Source organism: Linepithema humile, chromosome 6 (assembly GCF_040581485.1).
Source record: "Linepithema humile isolate Giens D197 chromosome 6, Lhum_UNIL_v1.0, whole genome shotgun sequence".
Classification (NCBI taxonomy): Eukaryota; Metazoa; Arthropoda; class Insecta; order Hymenoptera; family Formicidae; genus Linepithema; species Linepithema humile.
The window spans coordinates 27,308,625-27,330,424 of NC_090133.1; the positions used below are offsets into that span (position 1 = coordinate 27,308,625).

Here is a 21,800-nt window from a genome sequence, read left to right on the forward strand (position 1 = left end):
GGCGCCGCGAAACGGGGAGCAAAGGGGGCGACCGCTCATCCAGAGATAATAGCCCAGATAAGGACGCTCCCCTGAAATTTTTTTGTTTTCTTCAGATATTTCATGACCAAAACTATTGAGCATCAAATATTTACATCAAAGGTGGAAAAATGAGTTATTTTTCTTTTCTTTTTTTTTTTTTTGGATTATTTACTCGTTCAATTGAAGTGCACTATATAACGAAGAAAATTAAGCGCATTAAGTTAATTAGAGTAAAAAATCTGTGCATATTTTTCGCACATTTATACTACCCACTGAATGGCCTATTATGTGGTGTTTGAATGAAGTTACATATACATATACATATACATATTATGAATGTATTATGTATCCCCTTTAAAAATTTTGCCCCATCAGATGAAAAATATTTCCGCGGCGCCTGTTGTCGTAACACCGAGTAATTCAGAACTGTGTTTGATAGTTTTCTCATAATGTAATTAAAAAAACAATTGTGATATTTTTGTTCTTTCAAATAAATTTCACGCTATGGAACACATAAATTATGTATATATGAAAGAAATCAATGGTGCACACAATGTTCGCTGATATTTGATTTTTAAAGACTAATTTTGGCTTTATTAATGAGACAGACAGGTTTAATAATATTTGTTTATTAGTAATGTTGCATTATTATTATTTTTATACATATTTGATATTGGCCATCAACAAATATGTTACAATTTTTATTTTCCCACCCTCTCGTGTTTTTATTCGTTTGTCTGAGAACTAACGCGATATATTTTTGTCATAATAATAATAATAATATAATAATAATAATAATAATATAATTTATAGAGAGAGTCATTGCGCATGACAAATGACCACCAATATTAATCGTACTGCGTTAAATTGTACATCGTCGTTTTTCGAGTTCGCACCACATTAAATAAAACGACGCGCGTATCAAGACAACACATAGTAGATAATGTAAATGCAACGAGTGAAGCGATATTCAACAAATAAGACCTAAGTAAGACGCAACAATAGCATGCAGGGTGTTTCCTAACATGCGGCAAGCACGAAACTGCCTTGCGGTATGCTTCTCGCATATCAGAAAAGAGCCACTTATCTAATAGATACAGCGAAATCGCACGGAAAATTAATCGCGAAAGCGCTTGTGTACAGATTCGCGAATCCTTGCACTGCGCCGTCTTCCTTTATCTCTGCCGAACAAAAGGAGAATTTCGCACGACGCAAAATACGCGGGTGGTCGCGCTTTTAACTTTAACTTTATCCTTACGAAACTATTGTGCACCCGCGTAAGATACCGTCGCGTCACGCGAAATTCTATTTCGAACGTTCACCATGATGCGAGAATAATCGTTTAAAAGTGCGTGCGTACGTGCTTGTGTATTTTTTTTGTGTTTGTGTATGTGTGTGTATGCTTTGCTTATTTCACCAGTCCGTGAGACACTCGATCACAATGCATATATATATATATATAGTATGTATATATTTATATATACATATGCATTGTCCGCATTATCGATAGTGGTTCAGTATCGTTTATCATATTCAGTATCGGCATACAATTGCAAGGGCAGGGTTCATCTTTCGTAAAAAAATAGTTCATTGTGAGTGCATCGAATTTCAGCGTTTTTCCTCTTTTTTTTCAGACTAACTGCACGAATCTGGTACGACATTCGAGTGAGATGTACTCGCGATATAATATAGTAAGCTCTCTAAATTTTTTCTCCCGAAGCTTGGTTTATAATAACGGGATGCTACAACGCGGCTTTCGGCTTAAGTAAGGTAAGTGTTGAATTTTTAGAGATTACGTAAAATGCGAGGAGAAACGGGTACGTATACTGTATCTCGAATCCGGATCGGCGTTGATTGGGATCCGCGTCGACCGAAATTTATTGTAACTCTGCTGCCATGTAAATCATTGATGCGTGCATGCGCTGGATGCGGTAACATCGATCGGACACGGTAATCGTCCGATTTGCACTGGCAAATCAAGCGGAACGCGCTTTTTACGCTAGAATAGATTTTTTTTTTCAAAAAGAATACCGCTCACTCACAGCCGTTATTGTCAGTTTGTTTGGACGTCACTAAATATTCAGCGCATACTACATATGCGCGTCTACTATAGATCAAAACGTGTAACGCGAGGAAGATGTTGCCAGATTTATGTTTCGCGATATACTTTTGTTACTGTTCGATGAAAAGAAACATATTATCGGGTATTTCGAACGCGGCAAAATCGTTAACGATACCGAGAGAAAATGTTTTGTCTTGATCTAATTTGGTTAAACGTAATTGTGCAGAAAGAAATCAACTGTTAATTTCTGCAAAATATCGCCGAGAGAAAGAGAGATAATGAACAATTATCAAAAATCAATTGTCATATATTTTTGTCATCGTGGAATTTTTTTCAACATCTAATTCTGCTAAAATAGCTGTATCACATTTTGAAGTTGGTTTCTTTCCACATAATTGAGTTCGATTGTATCTGATTTATGTATCAGAGATATTTAAACCGACGTCAGCTTTAAAACAGACAGATCTTTTCTTTCGATTCTTCATTCTATTCAATCGCGAGATTTATTTCTTGCCGCTGCTGCAATTGTTCGCTATATTACAATTTTTTATTTGAGAAACACATTCACGCTTCTACTGGTTTAAGCCACAGCACGTTTTCCTCGATCATTAGTAAAACCTAGCATGATCCCTCAAAGTCTCGCGTGTTACTCGCTAATTCTGCCTACCTAATCTACAAAATGATGATAAGGGACCGATAGGTGCTGATGTACAAGACCCGGCGATTAGTGCAATCGGTGGTGCAATCATTATTTGCAACCAATAAGCGTAACACAATCGACAGTGTATACGATAAAGAGAAGCGTCGTCTCGAAGGGGGTGCTTTCGCAGTCGTATCTTCCTAAATAAGACAAAAAGAGAGAGAAAAAAGAACAAGGTCGTAATGATGTCTCTTGAACATTCTTGCCGTCAGGATTATACGATACCACAAAAACATCCGGTGAGAGTTTAGTCTTCTTCCTCGCTTTTACTAAATCTTGGCTAAAACTAATTGGACCTCGTCGTTTGTCGCGGCTACGAAAGGTCAGCGTGATAGTCAAAGAGATAGGTACGTATGACAGGCGCGACGATCGCGCCGATGAGTATTTTTCATATGGATGCGTGACAGAGAAGCATGATACTAATTTAACCCACGTGGAATTCTCACTTGGACAAGAGCGTATGTGTATCTTACAATAGGTAAGACGCGTCCTCTTGAGGAACTTGAGGACGACGCGAGGCACGTCGCAGCGACTCGCGCGATTCCGTCGCCGTTTTTTATCCCTCTGAGTCCTGATAAACTATAGATACACTGCGAACTCTCGGGGGAGTTGTGCAATCGTGTAGCGCAAGTTCGTAAAGACCGATCAAAGGGAGAACTTTTTTTCTTTTTCACTGCTGCCACTTTCGCCATCGTCGAATTTTGAAAGAAAGCACGATGTTCAGAACTCAGTTCAGACGCCTGATATGCTTATCAGATCGCCATCGCGACGGAATTCGCGTAATTCAGCGGAATGCACACGCGGGTTGCACACTCCGAAGAATACAGGGCGCATTCAACAAAATGCCAATGGAGAAATGTGCGATAATAAATCAATCGATCGCGCAAATTGCATTTTTGGTCTTATAAATCGTATAAAAATCTCCTATATTCAACCTAGCTTATAGCGCCTTAAGAGTATAATATGTCGGGAATTTGTGTTGTATAATGCCTGCAGACCTGTGTGTCTCTCTTGGTGAGATATTTCGCTGCGATCCGCGCGCGAGCTTTAAGTTTAACCGATCTTCGGTTATCCGCCGGAAACAGGATTGCCGCGAGCGCGGACGTTTATTTGTGCAGTAGCGATAAAGCTGGAGACGCGAAAGAGAAATCTGAGTTACCGTTCGCCAAGCAAATTGCAAATTGAATTGATTGCATTTGAAGAAATGCAGTAACGCGCCGATCGAAACCGTCTCGGTTCAGTAGTGGCGGTCTGAGTTTCCTCGGGCGAATAACAATTTGCAGAATCAATTGCTCGCACGCAGCAAATCGCAGCATCTCGCGACATGCAAAAGCGAATCGAAAAATAAATTGGAGACACGCGAGAGATAGCGAGTATTTCTGTTCTTTCTTTCGTACAAGAGATTTTTGCGAGTGCATAAGCGGCCCGGCTACTGTCGGTAAGTGATATTTCGTCGCGACCGACGCGGCGGATCGACGCGCGTGGTGCCGATCCGCCGGATCGATCCGCAGGAAAATATCCCGCGGATATGTCTCACAGCTTATTCTCGTGCGGCGAAACGGGAGACAGAGATTCGTTCCGAAAATTTGCATCTTCCGCGCGCGGAGCCGGTGCGGTAATTCATCCGAGTTCACTAATAGGAATTTGCATACTGAAGTACTTTAGTTCTCCTCCTTAGCTCACATTCACAGATTTGCACAATATAAAATCCTAATTTAATATGGCCGGTAATTTGTTTCATATCCCTCTTCCTCTTTCTCTAATCGCCCTCTTCCGCTCACTACTCTTCCTTTCCTCTCATTTTGTTATTATAATATACTTACTGTATGATTAGAGTTGTATATTTAACCGCAATTAGTAAATAGATAATTGCAAGCTTATGCTAATTTAGTTTCTACGTGGTGGTGTATGTGTGGGTGTGGGTGTGTGTATCCTGTAATGTCCACATTCATCTTCTATGTAACGAGAATCTCCATTTTCTTTCTTATTCTGACTCATAATACATACGCAAAGGCACACACACTCTCTCTCTCTCTTTCTCTTTCTCTTCCTCTCTCGCTCCCTCTCTTTCTTTCTTTCTCTCTTCCTTTCACTCTCACATGCTAATAGATAATTTCGCAATTTTTGCGTATATTGCAAAGCCCGATTCATCAATGCAAAAATATCTAACAAAGAGAAATGATTTACACCGTTAGCAATTTCAGAGGGTATCACTTGTTCTTTCTGCGAGCAATGCGCACGGATGGCTTTTCATCGCGAATCAAGCACGGCTGTATTCGTATAACGGCATTCGTCACGTATTTCTTCATAATTACAGTACGATCAACAATATGACAAGTTTATGGACAATTTATCCGATTATTGTGCGTTTAGAACTCTTAACTAACTAATGCTGAAGCTTACTCTTTTTTTTGTTTCCTCTTTGATGAAATCTAAGAATTCCTTTCTGTAATAATGAAAGTAATAGAATTGCGCGTTAGGAAGGAGCGTGCAAATAAAAGATGATTTTTTTTGTTAATAATTTAGATCACTGTTGAAACGTTCAAGCGCGAGTGTGCAACTATGAAAATTAAGAACAATTAAGAATTAACAATTTCACAAATCTTCACACTCGCACTTTTCAGTAACACATCCTCGACCGCGCGTTCCAGTTAAATTCATCTTCCGCCTGACAAATGCGTGCTGTCAATGCGTCTTCGACCGACGATAAACTTCAGCTGTGGAACACCGCCGCGCTTTGCGTCTCGCGAAATTTCACTCCGAAATGTAACGGGCAAAAAAAGAAAAAAAAGAGATCGCTAGTTCTCTCCTTCTTTCGTATTATTAATCGACTGAAGAGATATAGCCCTCGAACATTTATATATAGGAACAAATCGCCACAATTGCGCGATATAATACGTAGGTAATATGTAAAGCGAGAGTCTATTTGTGGGAGATCCAACGCGCGCTAAAAAATCACGATTTTGATTCGTGCGAACATTTATACACACAATCTTACACACACACACACATGCACACACACACACACTCTCTCTCTCTTTCTCTCTCTCTTTCTTCCTCGCTCACTACGTAATCTAATTCCTAATCGTGAGAACTTCAAAGATTGCGACATCGTTGGATAATCGTCGAGGATAATTTCTCCCTCCGCACTACGCGCGTCGCACTCTCTCGACATTGACTCTCGCAAATCGAAACATCGTTATTCGATATCTCGAACTGCGAGATATCGCTCTTCGAGATTATCGGGGCGCTTAATTTTTCTCTACGTGCGCTTCGTCCCCGCCGTTTTATTTTATCTAGTCTTCTCTCCTCTCTTCATAAAATCGCCTATCACCACGTATCCTTATACATATAATGAACCTTTGTTTAGAAACGAAACGTGCTAAATGCGCATTTACAATACGCCTCATATCATTTTTCACTAAAAAGCCGATAGGGACAATCTCGAGATATGTCTGTGTTGAGAATAACTTTATAACTACTTATTTCTTATCGCATAGGGAAGTGCAGCTCTTACTGCTTTTTTTTTATCTTATATATATATATATACTTTTTTTTCTATACGAGTTACATTCGGCAACACTAGCCCTCAAACGCTTCGCGGCGGGTTTTGCATGCCCTCGTCGACTTCGTCGTCTTCCTCCTTCTTGCTCACGAAAAGCGAACCCAGAAGTCACATACACAATTCATACAATCGTGAGATTGGCATATGTGTATTTTTTTAAATATATTTATATATAATTATTAATATCTTCTAGTGTCCATGGAAAGCTCTCTTTATCTCCTTATTTCTCTCTATCGTGCGTGACAAAAAAATAAATCTCTCGATCGCGCCGGGGCTCGTGTCTCCTGTCGGGATTGTACTCGGTGCGCATTTTCAGACAGGTTGCTTCGAAGAGATTGATGTAACGGAGAATCGATTTGAAGTAGAAAAAGAATTACGCGACGACCGAACGAGGGCGCAAATGAAAATCATAATCTGGACGAATATAACGTATAATTTATTGAAATAATGATGTGGTGTGCTTGAAGCGGCGTTTGTATTTTCTCTAACTAACGAATAAAAGACGCCTAACGCAAAAGCGCCATTTGCAAACACGCGAGAATCGGCGACAAACGTATATTGCACAGTGTGATGCAATCTTGCAACAATATCTGCTGGCGAAACAACACCGGTATCGTCACATCATTGCATTTGAGCTTTGCGAAACACGGTTTTTAGATATATTTTACAATTCACTTTTTACATACAACTTTTCGCAGATTTTCTTCTTGCTCTTCTTGTTTCTTCTTTTCTTCTCTCTTCATATGATTCTTTGTGTATCGCATCGTGTAGGTTCTTATATTGAAATATACACTACGGCGAGATCCGTGATGGTTCTATCTGGAGGCAATTTAGAAATATCTCTTCCTCGAAGTTTTTTTTTTTTTTTTATTTTGTAATCAGAATAGTATGATTTCCTTGATACGTCGCGTTTAAATCCGACTTGTTCGACCAAACTTTTACGCGCGAACTTTTCGCCCGACAAAATCAGGCGTCCGTCACTTCCAAAAGTGGAAAATAAATTTGTCAGAGTTCACGCTGAAGATTTCGATATTTCGAATTTTATTGGAACACGCGAACGAACGCACTACCCTCGCTGTCGCCTCTCGATCCTCTCGCTATGGAAACTTGCCGATGGAAAGATTCGCGACGTTAGATCTTCGATCTTGTATTGTTGCAATGTCGTATTACACGTACAACTGCTTCACGCATTTCTGCGACTCTGCTAAAACGTTCGGAGGACGTTTACGTCAGAGGAGAAATCTCACCAAAATCTCTGAGCGCTGTCCCACAGGTTCTTCATACTCGATTGGAACTCGAAGCGCAGGTTCTGGTAGTATCACGCTATGTTGTTGCCGCTCATCGTGGTGACGCATTTCTTCTCGGGCGTGTTCTGGCTCTCGGAGTTGCTTCGCACCGCCTTCGGCGGGCTGCCCGGCGTCGGCGTCGCGTCGCCCGGCAGAGCATTATTGTTGTTCGTCGACGTTGAGCTTCTCCTGCCGTTCTCGCGGCCCGGTGACTTCACGTCGAACACCGACGTGTCCGACTCGATGTCCGAGTCGATCTGAAACCGCGATACCGCGGTCTGTATTAGTCGATGATGCAAGAACGGCTCTTGGGATTAAATTAGTATTTTTGTGCGGTTAAGATCTAAATTTCACTAATGAAATCTAAAAAGCGATTTGGATTGTATTCGTCTATGAGAAGCGGACAGATGATGTAAATCTGTTTTATGGAGAGTGATGTGATTTGATGGAGTTGTGTCGCGATGGGAGAACTTTCACCTGAGAAACTTCAGTTATCTGGTAATGAAATTGACAAACGTTACTAATGATAAAGGCGAAGAAGATGATGGGGATGATGCGCTACCTTGTTGAAACAGACTACCTGTCTGGTAGCTGGATGAGGATTAAGGAAGAGCCGCTCGCTGGTATCGCTGCCGCAGCTGGAGCTCTCGCTCATCTCCGTGGTGAATTTCCTGGAGGCCCTCGGACTAGGCGGCGCGGCTCTGCTCTGCCCTCCCAAGTTTATACCCACGTTCCTCGAACACACTTGGGACTGAATGTGCTCGCACACTCGCCTAAACCTTCGGATGTTTCCTGCGAACATTCGTTTAATTAATGTCGAAAAAAACTCATATATTTCACTTGTGGAATATATTATCGAATCGAAAGATTAATACCGCTGTCCCGAAAATTGCCGTTTAATTCGTACATTAAAGTCGGACATCACTTTATTAAGATACAGTTGAAATTTATGTAGCATGATTCTGACAGGCCGAATTTGAGCCGAATAGATACCGCTTGTTCTTGTCGAAAGCTGCCAAAATCCATCACATAGCCCTGCCGCGGAATATATTATACATATGCGGATAAGACGTAATTGTATGTATATTAGTCGTACGTGCCAATGCAACATCGATCTAGTTGCGCTTGGATGACTGCCAAACGGTGAAGCATCTTCAGCGATCCACCGTGTTGTATTATCGCGAGAAGAGCAACGTTCGTAATCGCAGTGAAAACTGCAAGAATGCAAATTGTACGCTCACCGCTCAATAACGTAAAGGTGATGGCGAAGAGAGGCTCGTTCGCCTTCGAGATCGCGCTAATGTCAACTTGAAATCGCACTTGTCTCTGGAACATGACGGGCGCGGTGCTACCTCTCTTGTACTCCACTCTGAACGACATCGGTGAGCTCACGCTGTGAGATAATTCGGCTATCTGCAATTAAAAATATTACACTGGTTAGTTGAATTAAAACAATTAGCAAAGTAGGTGAATTTGTATCCCCAATTGAGACTTTTGCGTGGCTGATGTTTATTTAAGAAAAATACTCAATCCAGAATCGCTAAATAAATTCCATTGAAAAGTACTAAAAACTGTGATGTGAAAAATAAATAATATTGATTTTCTTTCTTTTTCAAATAAATAAGAATAATTTTCCATCCAATAGCCATCACCAGAAAACAAAGCTAGTTGGTGTAATAATATAATTTTTGACAAATTGTACAATATACAGAGTGTCCTATTCTAAAAAAATTAATAGAAACATTTATTTTTTTTTTTATTTTTTAAAGATTATAATTTTTAACGAAAGTGGCGTTTTGCAATTTTGTATTTTTTTTTAGCAATAGTAATAACGTGCTAATTAATCTTATTAATGGCTCCACTACGAATCTCGACAAATATAAGAGTCTAAGTTATTTCTCTTAAATGAACACTAAGCCTGGTATTTTATCTTCGTTACTTTAAAAAGTAGCCCCTCGAGAAGAGTGGCTTCCTCAACGGACGTTAAAGCATTGATCTCGATACTTGCCGACAAAAAAGCATGGATCAGGTCGGCCTTGACACTGGCCAGCGGCTTCCCCTTGACCAGGACGGTGAAGGTCTCGTCTTTCTCCGTAGTCATCAAACTACCGAACCATGATTTCTTCGTAAGTTCCGGCGAAGAATCCGGCGTGAGGTGCACCTATATACAATACGGAAAACTTTTACGATTTCTCCGTAAATATGGACAAGAGTAACTTTATCCGAAATCAAACGATGAATTATAACCAAGGAATCAATTAATTATATTTTTACATTTTCGGTTATCACATACCTCTTCGGTACTTGTGAGCAATTTACGGCGATGAAACCTGGGACTGCCCAGGAAAGAATTTTTGATCGTGGTCAATCGCGATCTCCAGTGATGAGCTCCGGATCCCGCTCCCGTGTGAGGTGATCCTGGCGGTGTAACGCCGACGGCGACTACTGCGAAACGGGCTATATCTTAAAAACGTAAAGCTTGGCCTAATCTTAAAATTAAAGCGACACGCGACAGCTCCACCCCTTCTTTTCGTAATCGATCGACTGACGCATTGTCAATCACTATTGAGGCTTTTTTAGGCTATTGTTATTTAACGATAGAATGTTTTCGCGCGTTTAACAACGTTGAATTAATCGGTCTTCGAAATCTCCATCGAAATACAACAAATGCGATGGCGATCGCAACAAGTAGGGAAGCTATCGCGTGAGACAAATTTACGGTGCAATTTCGCATAATTACAAGATGCAAGTCCTATAATAAATCAGAACAATAATGTGTGCGGCAAGACGTAATGTCGCAGTTACTAATCTACATGATTATATCGGAGGTCCTGTTTAAACATTGATACACAATCCTGCGACTACGCGATAAACACGAGAGCACTTAGTGTAATTTGATCTACCGTGCTTACGGGGTAGTGGCCTCTAAGAGCAGCGGTTAACTTAAGTGATTATCGGTATTATACAATGCTATCACCGATACTTAGACCACATGTGTGTATACATATAACGACTATAATTAAAATCACTTGACGAGAACTTGAAACGTCAAAGCGGGACACTTTGACTTAAAAAAAATTATTGCATAAAAAAATTGCTTATTTAATACAGAGTGTGCTATAAATTTCCAAGAAAACAGCAGTAGGGCGATTGTCAATCTTGCAGCGACGTTGTCGGATGACAATAACGATACATTAAAAATATTTGAGCAAAAGAGCGCGATGTTTTACCGACGTGACAGAATAAGAAAGATGATAATTTTGAGAGAGCGATAAAGATCTAAACTCACCAGGCTGCATCTCGTTGAGTTCAATACCGACGCTGGTGAGCGCTGGCGCCGGCGTCGGGACGCTCTGACTCATGGGGCTCTCGCCGTTTCCAGCGGAAGTGGCGGTGGTACTGCTACCAGTTGACAGTCTGTGAGGACTTCCGGAAATCGTCTGGCCTATGTGCGACGTCGGCATCGCTCTGTGGGGACTCAGCAGACCCGCAGGTGCGTGCAACGGCGAACTGCCCGGCGTCGACGTGTGCGAATGGGAGGCGTGTGTGTGACAGCCGCCTGTGCTCGGCGATCGTCGCGCATGGTGTCTGGTGCTGCAACAATACAACGATCTAATTAATCGCAAATTCAGGACGAGGATTTGAAATCATCCGCAGTTTAAGTACAACTGAATCACAAAAACGCCTTTTTTTAAAATTGATATTCTTTTATTTTCACCGATTAGTGAGAAAATAAATAATCCAAGCGAAAAAGTTAAGCGCTTTAATTCACATTTCTTTCAGTATTTAATCGGATATGTGCGAACAAATCTCTCTCGTTCCCTCTCGAAACCCGATTCGATAGTTGTATTTTAACACGAAAGCTCGGGTTTATAAATGCGTAATCGTTCGCCACAATGTATCCGACAAAAAAAGGGAAAAATGCAGTGCAGGGGAGAGACACGTGATACGAAACACGCGACATATGCGAATAAATTGACATTGTCACGCGATCGTCAGTTTGAAGTGAACCGCGGTCGGGATAAAAATCATATTTAAAAAACAAAGAGGGGAAATATGTATGTCTCTTTTTGTCCGAAAATGTATTTTTAACGTTTTAAACATGTTTTTGTCGGGTCACGGTCATTGTGTTAATTTTGTCCGCGAAAAATCGCCGAGAATAGACTTACAATTCGGTTCTGTGCACGCAACAGGAGCGTCAAAACTCGTAACGTCCTTGTTTTCTCTATCTAAATTAACGCGAATTTACCTGGACTGTCTTCTGGGAGTCAAAGGTGAGCCGTGACTGATCTGTCCGAGATTGAGCGCGGTGCTTCCGTTCACTCTACACGTGTCCACTCGTTTCCTCGGCGGATCAGCCTCCAGTTGTCCACCCGCGGATCCCCTCATGCCGCCCCTCATTACCTCAAGTTCGTCCTCGCACGCCGGTCTTCTTCGCTTTCTCTCCAGCAGCAGAAAGTATATTACTTTCTCCGTGTTGTGACTGGAAAGAAATTTGCCGGTTTCAGGGATGCTAAAGTCGTTCTAGCGATACTTGTCAAATACACTCGGACGGATAAAGAGCAAGCTAAAGGTCTCTCCAAAAGAGAAGCGGCTCGTCTTACTTCGGGCTGAGCAGCTCTTGGATGAGCTTATCACGTTCTTTGAAGCAACCAAGGCTAGCGATCGCCTGCAGCACGTCGGGATCGATCGCGTCTACGGACGGAATAACGTGCGTCTGCACCACGTCCATCATCGACAATTCCAGCTCCAGTTCGCCCTTACCCGCCGCCGTCACCCAAATATGCCTGTTTATCTCCGCTAACTGGAAGGAAAGAACATTTACTATCCCTGTTCATTCTCCGACACCCTGCCAGATATTGTAACGTTGATAATCACAAAATTCTAGATTGCGTCTTACCGTCAGCCTCTTCTCGGGATCAACCTCTATCATGCCTCTGAGCAAATTTTGACACTCGGGCGGCACGAAGTGCGGTATGTAAAACAATCCGCGCTTCACCTTCTCCAGCAGCTTTCTCAGATTGTCGTCGTCGAAGGGTAGGGCGCCCACCAGAAGCGCGTAAAGTATCACCCCGCAGGACCACACGTCCGCCTTCCTGCCATCGTACTTCTCACCCTGCGAGGGAAGGAGGTTTTTTTACGAGGGTTTTTACGCTGAGCCCGTGATCGCGCGTGATCAGCTTATTACTCGCTTAATTTATTATTTCTGTAATTCGATATAGATTAATCGAGGCTCTTACTCTAATGACTTCGGGGCAAGCGTAATGAGGCGATCCGCAGCTAGTCTCGAGCATAGAGCCCGCGGGTTGTAAAGACGCCATTCCAAAATCCGCTATCTTAATATTATTCTTCTCGTCCAGCAACAAGTTCTCAGGCTTCAGATCTCTATGACTGTGGAAGTGACGATGAAAGTGATTATGCGAGCCTTCCATTTGCGAAAAAAGCGATTCGTAAAGTGTTCAGGCGCGACTCACCATATACTATGGCTATGGCAAAAATCTAATGCGGAAATTATTTGTCGAAAAAATCTCCTCGCTTCCTTCGGAGTCAATCTACCCTTTTTAACCAGATAATCGAACAGCTCTCCGCCCGAGACGTGTTCCAGAACAAGATATCTTGAAAGGGGGAAAAAAAAACATATAAACTACACACTACTCTTATATTGTTTGTGCTAACGTGAGCATTTATCGTTATTGCTTACAGATATTTTTTGTTTTCGTACACATCCGAGAGGCCGAGTACGTGGGGGTGGTCGATCAGTTTCATGATTGCAATTTCGCGCTCCACTTTCATCAACACCGACTCCGAAAGCTTCTCGCGGTTGATAATCTTGATCGCCACCTTCTTGCCCAACACACAGTGTACGCCGAGCTTCACTAAACCTAAAATAGAACAGAGAGATAAGCTTTGTTGCTTTATGCAAACACACGGAAAATGGAGGGAACATTTTTCCATAATTTTTTTACAATCGACGGATATCGCCTTGAAATTTTTGTTCAGGAGAATTGGATTTTGAATTAGCCGAAAGATATATATTAAGCGTACATTGTTTAAGAGAATCAACCGGGTCGTTAATGCACAGTAGTGCTTGACCACTCGATTCGAGTAATTCGTCGAGGAGACGTAGTGGCGTGTACACACACTGTCACCCCAAACGGGCAAACACAGGTGGTTTTACTCGAGTGGTTTCGAATTCCTTCCACTTGGCAAAACACAGGGAAAGCTTGGGTCGCACTGAATTTCCAAAGGAATCGAACAACCTTTCCAACAATTATTTCAATTTCGTCAATTTGCCGGACGATACTCCGCGATACATTAACAATTCAAATTCATCATACACAAGTTTCGCTAATTCGGCATTATTTGCACCTGTATTTCGCTAATGTGCTCTCCGTTCCTGATTGCGCGCTATTATGCGATAACACCGCGGTCAAATTCGCACGTATAAATATCTAATTACAGTTGCCTTTAATCAAGCGCGTGTTAATTTACGCACAACAAATGGTGTCTGTCGCGGTCGTAAAAGATCTGCCGGCTTCAAATTTTAGCTTCACGAAAAAAAAAAATATATTCTGCGATAATAAGAAATACTATAATATGTAATGTTATAGTTGCATCGGAGATTGTATGAATCGTGAAAGTATTTTACGATTACGAAGAATAGTAGAGAGTAGGTTTAAAATCCTGTGTTTCTTTTTTTATAACGAGGACTGATGAAAAACATGATTGAAGAAGCAGCGTTAGTGCAAAGGCATTTATGAAATGGAAGGCGAAATTGGCTTAAATCGTCACCCGAAGTCCACAATGGGCGACGCGCTGTACCGCACAACGTCTTTATCCACTTAAATGGCTGCACTACGACGTCTTAAACAGATCAGCGAAGGTAAGATGGAAAGGAAAAAAAAAAAAAAAAATACACAAGGAAATCGCTCATTGTAAGACAACGGTGGAGAGCAATTAAGAGTCCTTTGTAACGAAGTAACGACTCCGGCTCCGATTATTAAAGGGGTTTAATCCTATATAAAGAAACGCTTTCGCTTACAAGGCGATTATGCAAAGATTGCGAGCGATTTCGCGAGCGCGCGATTATCCCGCGAGGTGATCAACGTTTTTTGATTACTCGAGCGAGAGGAAATCTTTCACGTGCGCGTCAGCTTCTCCGTATCTGTCGCATGCACCTATTTACATATCGTCTAAAAATATATCATGTCTCTCTGCGACATTATACCGGATAGTTTATAAATAGTTCGAAACCACTTTTCATGATCGATGACCATCTTTCAGCCGTTTTCGATGCAATCGAATCGCCTGAAATTAAGTCCGACGTTAAGTCCCGCCGATGATTGACGAGATGACAATTCCTATGGAAGTGTTAAACGGACGCGGGCGTTCCCCGTCAAATTCGAACGGCAATTGCATTAGCGGGTACCATCGAGTGTTAAAGTGCACTTTTCCCCCCTCTAACAATTCGCGTCATCTGCGATTTAACGATATCGGTAGCGTATATGCAGTTGCGGAGAGCAGCCGGTCGTGGTTTCGTTGCACGCAACGCGCGCAATTCAGAACACATTCGCCAAGATCAAAATTCATATGCATAATCGAGCTACATGTTGATATTCCCGATCGGTACGTCGACCGAGCGATTTTATTGCTAAGATGACGAATGTCGATGTTTGAATTCAATCATTTCGAATCCACTTCTCGTACACGCGATAAACGAGTGAGCTGCTCGAGAATTTCAATCGAACGTTTTCCGCGATATAAAATTCCGCTCCACGATATCGCCCGTCCGAATCGCTCGAATTTCGGGGAAAAGTCTTACGCGAGAGATACAGCGGAGTTTGAGTGCTAACCGAGAATCAACACGAACGCCGGCCTCGTCGTCCGACTTTATCCACTTTCCAATTACACTCAATTCACCACGCTCGCGCCTGTCCGGAATTTTTCGCGTTTTGAGCGCTTCCGTTTCCGCGAGAACAATCCGTAAACGGATATAACCGCTTCCTTCCGCCGTCCCCGATCGATCTCGTCGGTTGTAATTCATGTCGCGCGGACACGAGCGGCAATTTCATTACGCTCCACGCGTGAGTCAAGGAATTCAAAACGTGGAGAGGAATTCATTCGTGTGATTAACGCACATTACGTATTGCCACGTGCTGGAGAGCATGCACCCCTTTCGAGATGCACACAGGATCGATATAGCCGGCCGGGAGGAAATGACCACCGCGAGACTCATCTGCTGAAAGCCGTGCCGTGAATTCATTAACGAGCTCTTGCGCAATTACACACGCTAATCGAAAAATCGAAACCGCGTTTCCATCCGAGCTTCGCATTTCTACATTGGCATTTCTGAATAAAAAAATTCTGAGTGAAAAAATTAAGATTCCGATTAGGGAAGGAACAAGCTCTGTGTCCTGTCTGGAGTAATTTTTAAACAGTTAAAATGCGCATCTTCACCACGGCTTGCCTCATATCTCGTTTTTAATACCGCTAATTAACTCGCGCATTTATATCCGAGATGTATACGTGCGCGTCAATCGGTATTTTTTTTTTTCTCTGCTTTATTGTCGTCAACATTATTACCTTCTAGTTCCCTCGTCGGTGGCGTTTAATTAAAAACTCTTATTAACTGCTTCATAAAGATTTACAATTGTCGTCAGACTTTTTTTCGTACAGTGAACAAAGCGAGGAGGGGCTTTTAAACTTGAAATTGTAGCAGCGTTCTTCAACGGAATATCAATTTACGAGCCGCGGAGTGTTTCTGAAGCGGAGAAATATTTAAAAAAAATTAAATAGCCCGAGACCTTCCCGCATTGCACTTCCTAGTTATTAAATAGATGAGTGGCACTTTTGTAAGATAAATGGTTTTAAATATATAATGCTAATAAACTTTGTTTTTTTTTTACACTATCAGATAAATTAATATTTGCATTAAATTTTTTTATTATTTATATAATACAACGTTTCCGATATAAATAAAATCTTTTTATTTAATTAAACTAAAATTTTCAAAGTAAATATATACTTTTCAATATATTCACTTTATTGTAGGTTTTCTCATTTTGTTAAACAAATAAAAATAACGAGACACTTTTTTTCATACAGCATTCCAATTAGACTTTAATTTATAGCTTTCTCTAAATTTGGATTTAAATTCTCTTTTATTAAATTATTATACATATATTAAACGTTGTCAATTCTTTTTTTTTTAATATTGGTTTTATTAATTTAATAGTCTGCAATTTATTCAAATTCTAATTAACCCATATTTTAATTTAAAATTGAGTTTACCTCGGTTTAATTTATTTTTAGCGAGCCCATAAAATTTCGTTCAGTCAGTATCTTTTTTCTGTCATTTTTTCTTCCGTTTAATTGAAGTGGAACGAAATGAATTTATAGTGTGAACAGAACGTTCTGAAAATGTGTCGATGCAATAAACTCTAATATTCCGTCTATGCACTATTGAACGCAATAATGGTTTCCGGTATATTTACATTCAACGGTCGAATGCAAAATTTAATTGATATCTTTTTGTCTAATTAGTTATGTATAATTAATCGCATCAATTGCACTTTATATCTGCGAATAACAAAAATAATTGATGAGTTACGCATAATAATAATTTATCCCCGCGAATATAGCCATTAATGCACCTCGTTGTTTTTGATAAAGCTCTTAACAACTCTTTTCTTCTATTATTCACATATTTTTCACATATTTTTTTCATTAACTCGTGCAAGGTTTTCAGAATAGAGTATCAGGTTCTATCAATTTACAATTATGTTGCAGTTTCTCGTACATTTAAGATATTATTAGAGATGCACCTATGATTACTCCATTCAAACTCTTCTCTCCGCTTGCCCGCTTAACCGCTGCATAACATAATTAGTACCACGTCGGTATCGATCGTATAATAGCATCGAATGCCTACGAGGTGAGAGCAAATTAGTATGGCGTTAAGTACCTACCTACTCTTTTCGCAATCGTCTTTGACGTGTAAGCTTTTTGTAAAAAGCATTGCTCTTTTGTTCTCTCTTATTTACACTTTAACACTTCGTACTGCCAAGCACTTTTTATTTCAGATTTAATTACTCCAACTTCTATTTATTTTTATATACATCGCCACTCACAAGAATGATGCATTCTACAATTTTTCGATAAAATTAGATATAATTATTTTATTAAAGATATTTATTTATATGATCATACACTATTTAAATGGGGTTTAAGATTAAAACAACGGCAAAATTAAATATATGTTTAATATTAGAAAATAAAACTGACGAAGCTGTCTTTTTACAAAAAAGCAACCAATTAGATTTAGATGCAGCAGATAATACAAAATATCAAAACAGAAATATCTCAAATCTAATCATTCAAATGTCAAAATTGCATGGAATGATTAAATCGAAAAATGATAATTCCTTTCTATTGCACAATAAAAAAAAGTTTAACCAAATTTTATTCGCTACATAGATATATGTAATTTTTGTAGCTTTTATAATCTTTATCTAACTAGTATACGTTCACATATATAAATTAATATTTCAATAACATAATTATATCTATGAAAAAAGAAAATTAATTAATTCAAGAACTGTCAGGCGTTGGAAAATTTCTAGCTAGAGTATATGTATTCCGAAATTACAAAAATTTACACAATTTAGCCATCGTATAAAATTCCCTTGTTAAAACACTGTACTGCAGTCGCGACCTTTGACATTTCCATAAGTTGGTCCATCATTTGCAGATACGTATGCATAAGCTCAAAATATTGTCCGTTCCGTAAGCCCCTTATATATGCTTTATCGAGCATGTATAAGTCACGCAGAATATGTATACTAATTTTAAGCAAATTTACACGTGGCGTACAGCAGCGTATTGCAGCTACGCCGAAGGCTAATTCGAGTTATGTCCGGGCGAAATGGGAACAGAATAACGAAGAGAAATTAGCAAAACGCTACGGTAGAAAATATTCGAATTGAGCCATCGTCGTGAAATACATTTAGGTTAATAGGATTAAATTTAACAGCCCCGTTTGCATAACTATCGGAAAATCGCGGTGATCTGATTCATTCGCGCTTAGAAAAAGATTTTTCCCCGTTCCTCGCTGCGAAAATTCTCAGATTCCAGAAATTTGGCAAATGCCCTTCTCTCTTATCTCAGAAGTTTGCGTGGGTGGTGAAATGATCTGTTAGAGTTGTACGTGTTCTACATACGTCAAACGACGGACCTTGAAGTCGCGCGAAAAAGTTTCGCGGGAAATTTCTATCGATCGACGTATATAGTCTTTAACCAATCTTTCCAGTGAGAAATCGCGAAACCAACTGGAAAAATATCGGATATTTTCCCGGGTAAAAATGTTAAAAATTATGTTTTTAAACTTCAAGGAGTTTCGGCTAATTTACATAATTTTAAACTCTTATCCGGGCAAACAACATTCAACTGAAAAGATGCTTCTTCTTGTAAATTGAACAAAACTTAGCATATTCGAATTTTAGTAACTTTGTCTTAGTGTCATTTTCGGCAAAAACTTTTATAAAAAGAGAATAAGAGACCTAGTAAAAAATATATAAATTAATATATATCTTAAATATCTTTAAGAATCGTTTCTATACAACTTATATGCGTTACAAGCATAGATCGTCCCAGATAATTAAATCCGACTTAATTAGACATTCCTGTGTCTGTTCCCTCACGCTATTATCGACCACGGTAATGATTACGGCGGAGATTTCGCAATAGAAAATGAAAGGGGAGATATATGATGATACACCACTTACCAGTCTGGCCTTTTCCCAAGGTCTTTTCCAACCGATAAGGGCCGACGTACTGATGGGTCTCCTGGGTGTTGGACCCAATGGGGCTCTCCTTGCCCTGCATCGCCGCCGAGCCGCGGCCTTCCTCTTGGTTCGCCAGGTTGATTGGTTATCCTGCAAAAACCGTTGATGCCGAACCACACGACTCTTCACCCTCCCCTCACTCGCCCTCACCGTTCGTCGTTTATCACTTGCTCGCGAGACGCGGTGCCGGTTTGCCGCGTTCCACCGCGATCTCGCGCGGCATCGTGCCCTTCGCCGCGGTAACTACGACGGAGATAGGAGATGTCCTTCAAGGACGATGTCTCAACAGAGACACACCGTCTTCGTTCGATCGTGCGTCCCCTTGAGTTTCATTCGGGCGACAATTCGGAGACAGCCGATGCGATAAGCGCGTGAAACGTCACTTTGTCATCGATATTCGTCCATTCTTTCGCGAACATTTCGATTCGAGACCTGGCCGCTGATTTGCCTTCCCCTCGAATTTAATCGAGAACGGTGATAAATCGCAGATCGCACACATACATCGCCGTTGCTGTATTGCTTGAATCTTTCATCCCTCGATGAGCGATATTTACTCGACTTTGAGCGAGAGTGATTGCCAAATACCCTCAGGCGGGAATGCCGCGCGCTTCAACATACTCCCGCATCCTATTATCACTGCCACGATCGTTCTTTTATCTTCGGCGGATGCCTCTCGCGGATTCTTTTCATGTTGCCTCCTCGCACTGGCGAAACCGCTGGCGGTGACGTTTCGAGAGATCGGCCGGCGGTCCGCTCATTTGAATTGGCGAGGCATCGAGCGGCCGATGTAGACACGGGAATGCATCGGTGTGCCTACGATGATACCTGCCGCCGCCGCCGCATCAGTCGATCGTGGCTGGCCACGATTCCGCGAGCACGGAGCTGGGCGCCATTGTGATTTGACGGAGGATACGGCTGCCAGCACCCTGCCTTGTCAAGGACGGGGCTGAAGCACGACGTGATCGGCTGCTTTCGGTCGCGGCTCCGCGGCTCTTCCGCTTCGCGACGGCCCGCCTTGCTCATTCGCCAACCCCTCACGACCGAGTCGCCATTCAACTTTCGGCTAGCGATGCCTACTTTGCATTCGCGGAGGAGCGACGGAATTGTCTCACACGATGGTCTGGACGACCACTTCTGGAAGCCACTCCGTTTTTCCTTCCAGTCACTCTATCACTCTATCCACGCGTGCACTCACTCGGTTGTCACTGTAATCCAGCTATGTAAGACGGCGTGACCGTGCTCGCGAATCGGGGGCTGCAAATCGGAGCCGTTTCTCTCTCTCTCTTTCTCTCTCTTTCTCTCTCTTTCTCGCACGACGAAGAATCCTCGAGAAATTTTCACCCTCCGCGATTCTTCACATCGGCTCTGTTTCGCTCTCGCTTTTTCGAGCCGATTACATTCCCGTTTCGTTTTTTTTTTTTTTTTAACGACGAAATTTAGCCCCGTTTCTTGCGGAACTGACGACGACCACCGCGGCGCTCCCAGTTCGATTACGTGCCGGACACGCAGAGAGGGGTAGATTGTGCGCGCGCACCCCCACACCCGCTAGACAGCGAGACCCGTTTCGCCCTCTGCGTGCACGGCGAACCACCACCGACGATGACGGCGACGAGGGTGTCAGACTCGGGCTCTGGGAAAGAGCGTGGCGGAGAGAGAGCCGCCGCGTGTCTATCCTCGTGGGGTGGCGGCGGGTGTGATTACACGGGGGGTGGCGCCGACGCCGCCACCACCGTCGGTACAAAGATGATCGTCGGTTCTGGTCTGTGCTTTCCCGTGGCTGAGTGGGTTCTACATCGTGCGAGGGTGTTTCACAGCTCCTTTTTCTTCTGGTGTTAATTTTATCGTATTAGAGGGCGCAAATAGTCTCCTGTTTCCGCACCATCCTTCCGATCGCACAGTGATTTATTATATTTCGGATTAACTTTCAAAGTTCACACTTTTTTATCTTCGTACAATCCTCTTTTGAAATCAGTTTGCAAAGGAATACAGAGGAAGAGTGTTGCTGCGAGGTGCTTCTCTAAAAATACATTATTTTTGCTATTAGTGTATTAAATAAAGATTTACTTTCCTTCCTCACTTTTCAGTAACTAGTTTAATTGCTCGCGAAAAATTAATCCAAGAATATAATAATTACTGGCGAGGCTTCTGCATAATTAATAACGTCTAATCCCTTTCGCATAGATCGTAACTTTGCTCGTTATTTCTTTGACAGCGTGTGTGCTTAATTGAGCCTGATAAATTGACGGTTAAAATTGCGCCGAACATTTTCCACTTTTCATTGGTCGCTCGGAATGAGCAATAATACCTCGGCGGTGGAGCCGCA

At 41.5% G+C, this 21,800-nt stretch overlaps 1 protein-coding gene across 3 annotated transcripts; it reads right to left on the reverse strand.

The window, feature by feature from the left end:
- Window positions 1-634: 634 nt before the first annotated feature.
- On the reverse strand, window positions 635-20,966 carry sff (sugar-free frosting). Of its 3 annotated transcripts, none has more exons than XM_012365316.2 (13): window positions 19,418-20,966; window positions 13,336-13,516; window positions 13,109-13,249; window positions 12,875-13,025; window positions 12,535-12,750; window positions 12,239-12,438; window positions 11,884-12,117; window positions 10,924-11,228; window positions 9,928-10,076; window positions 9,643-9,795; window positions 8,876-9,047; window positions 8,197-8,426; window positions 635-7,891 (listed from the first exon to the last, which is right to left on the reverse strand). In XM_012365316.2, the coding sequence occupies exons 1-13, from the start codon at window positions 19,515-19,517 to the stop codon at window positions 7,667-7,669; spliced, it is 2,457 nt and encodes an 818-aa protein (XP_012220739.1). In that variant the 5' UTR covers window positions 19,518-20,966; the 3' UTR covers window positions 635-7,666. The 3 variants fall into 3 exon arrangements, with proteins under 3 accessions (XP_012220739.1, XP_012220740.1, XP_012220738.1); XM_012365317.2 differs by having other exon boundaries at window positions 8,215-8,426; window positions 9,928-10,079; XM_012365315.2 differs by having other exon boundaries at window positions 9,928-10,079.
- Between the last annotated feature and the right edge of the window lie 834 nt (window positions 20,967-21,800).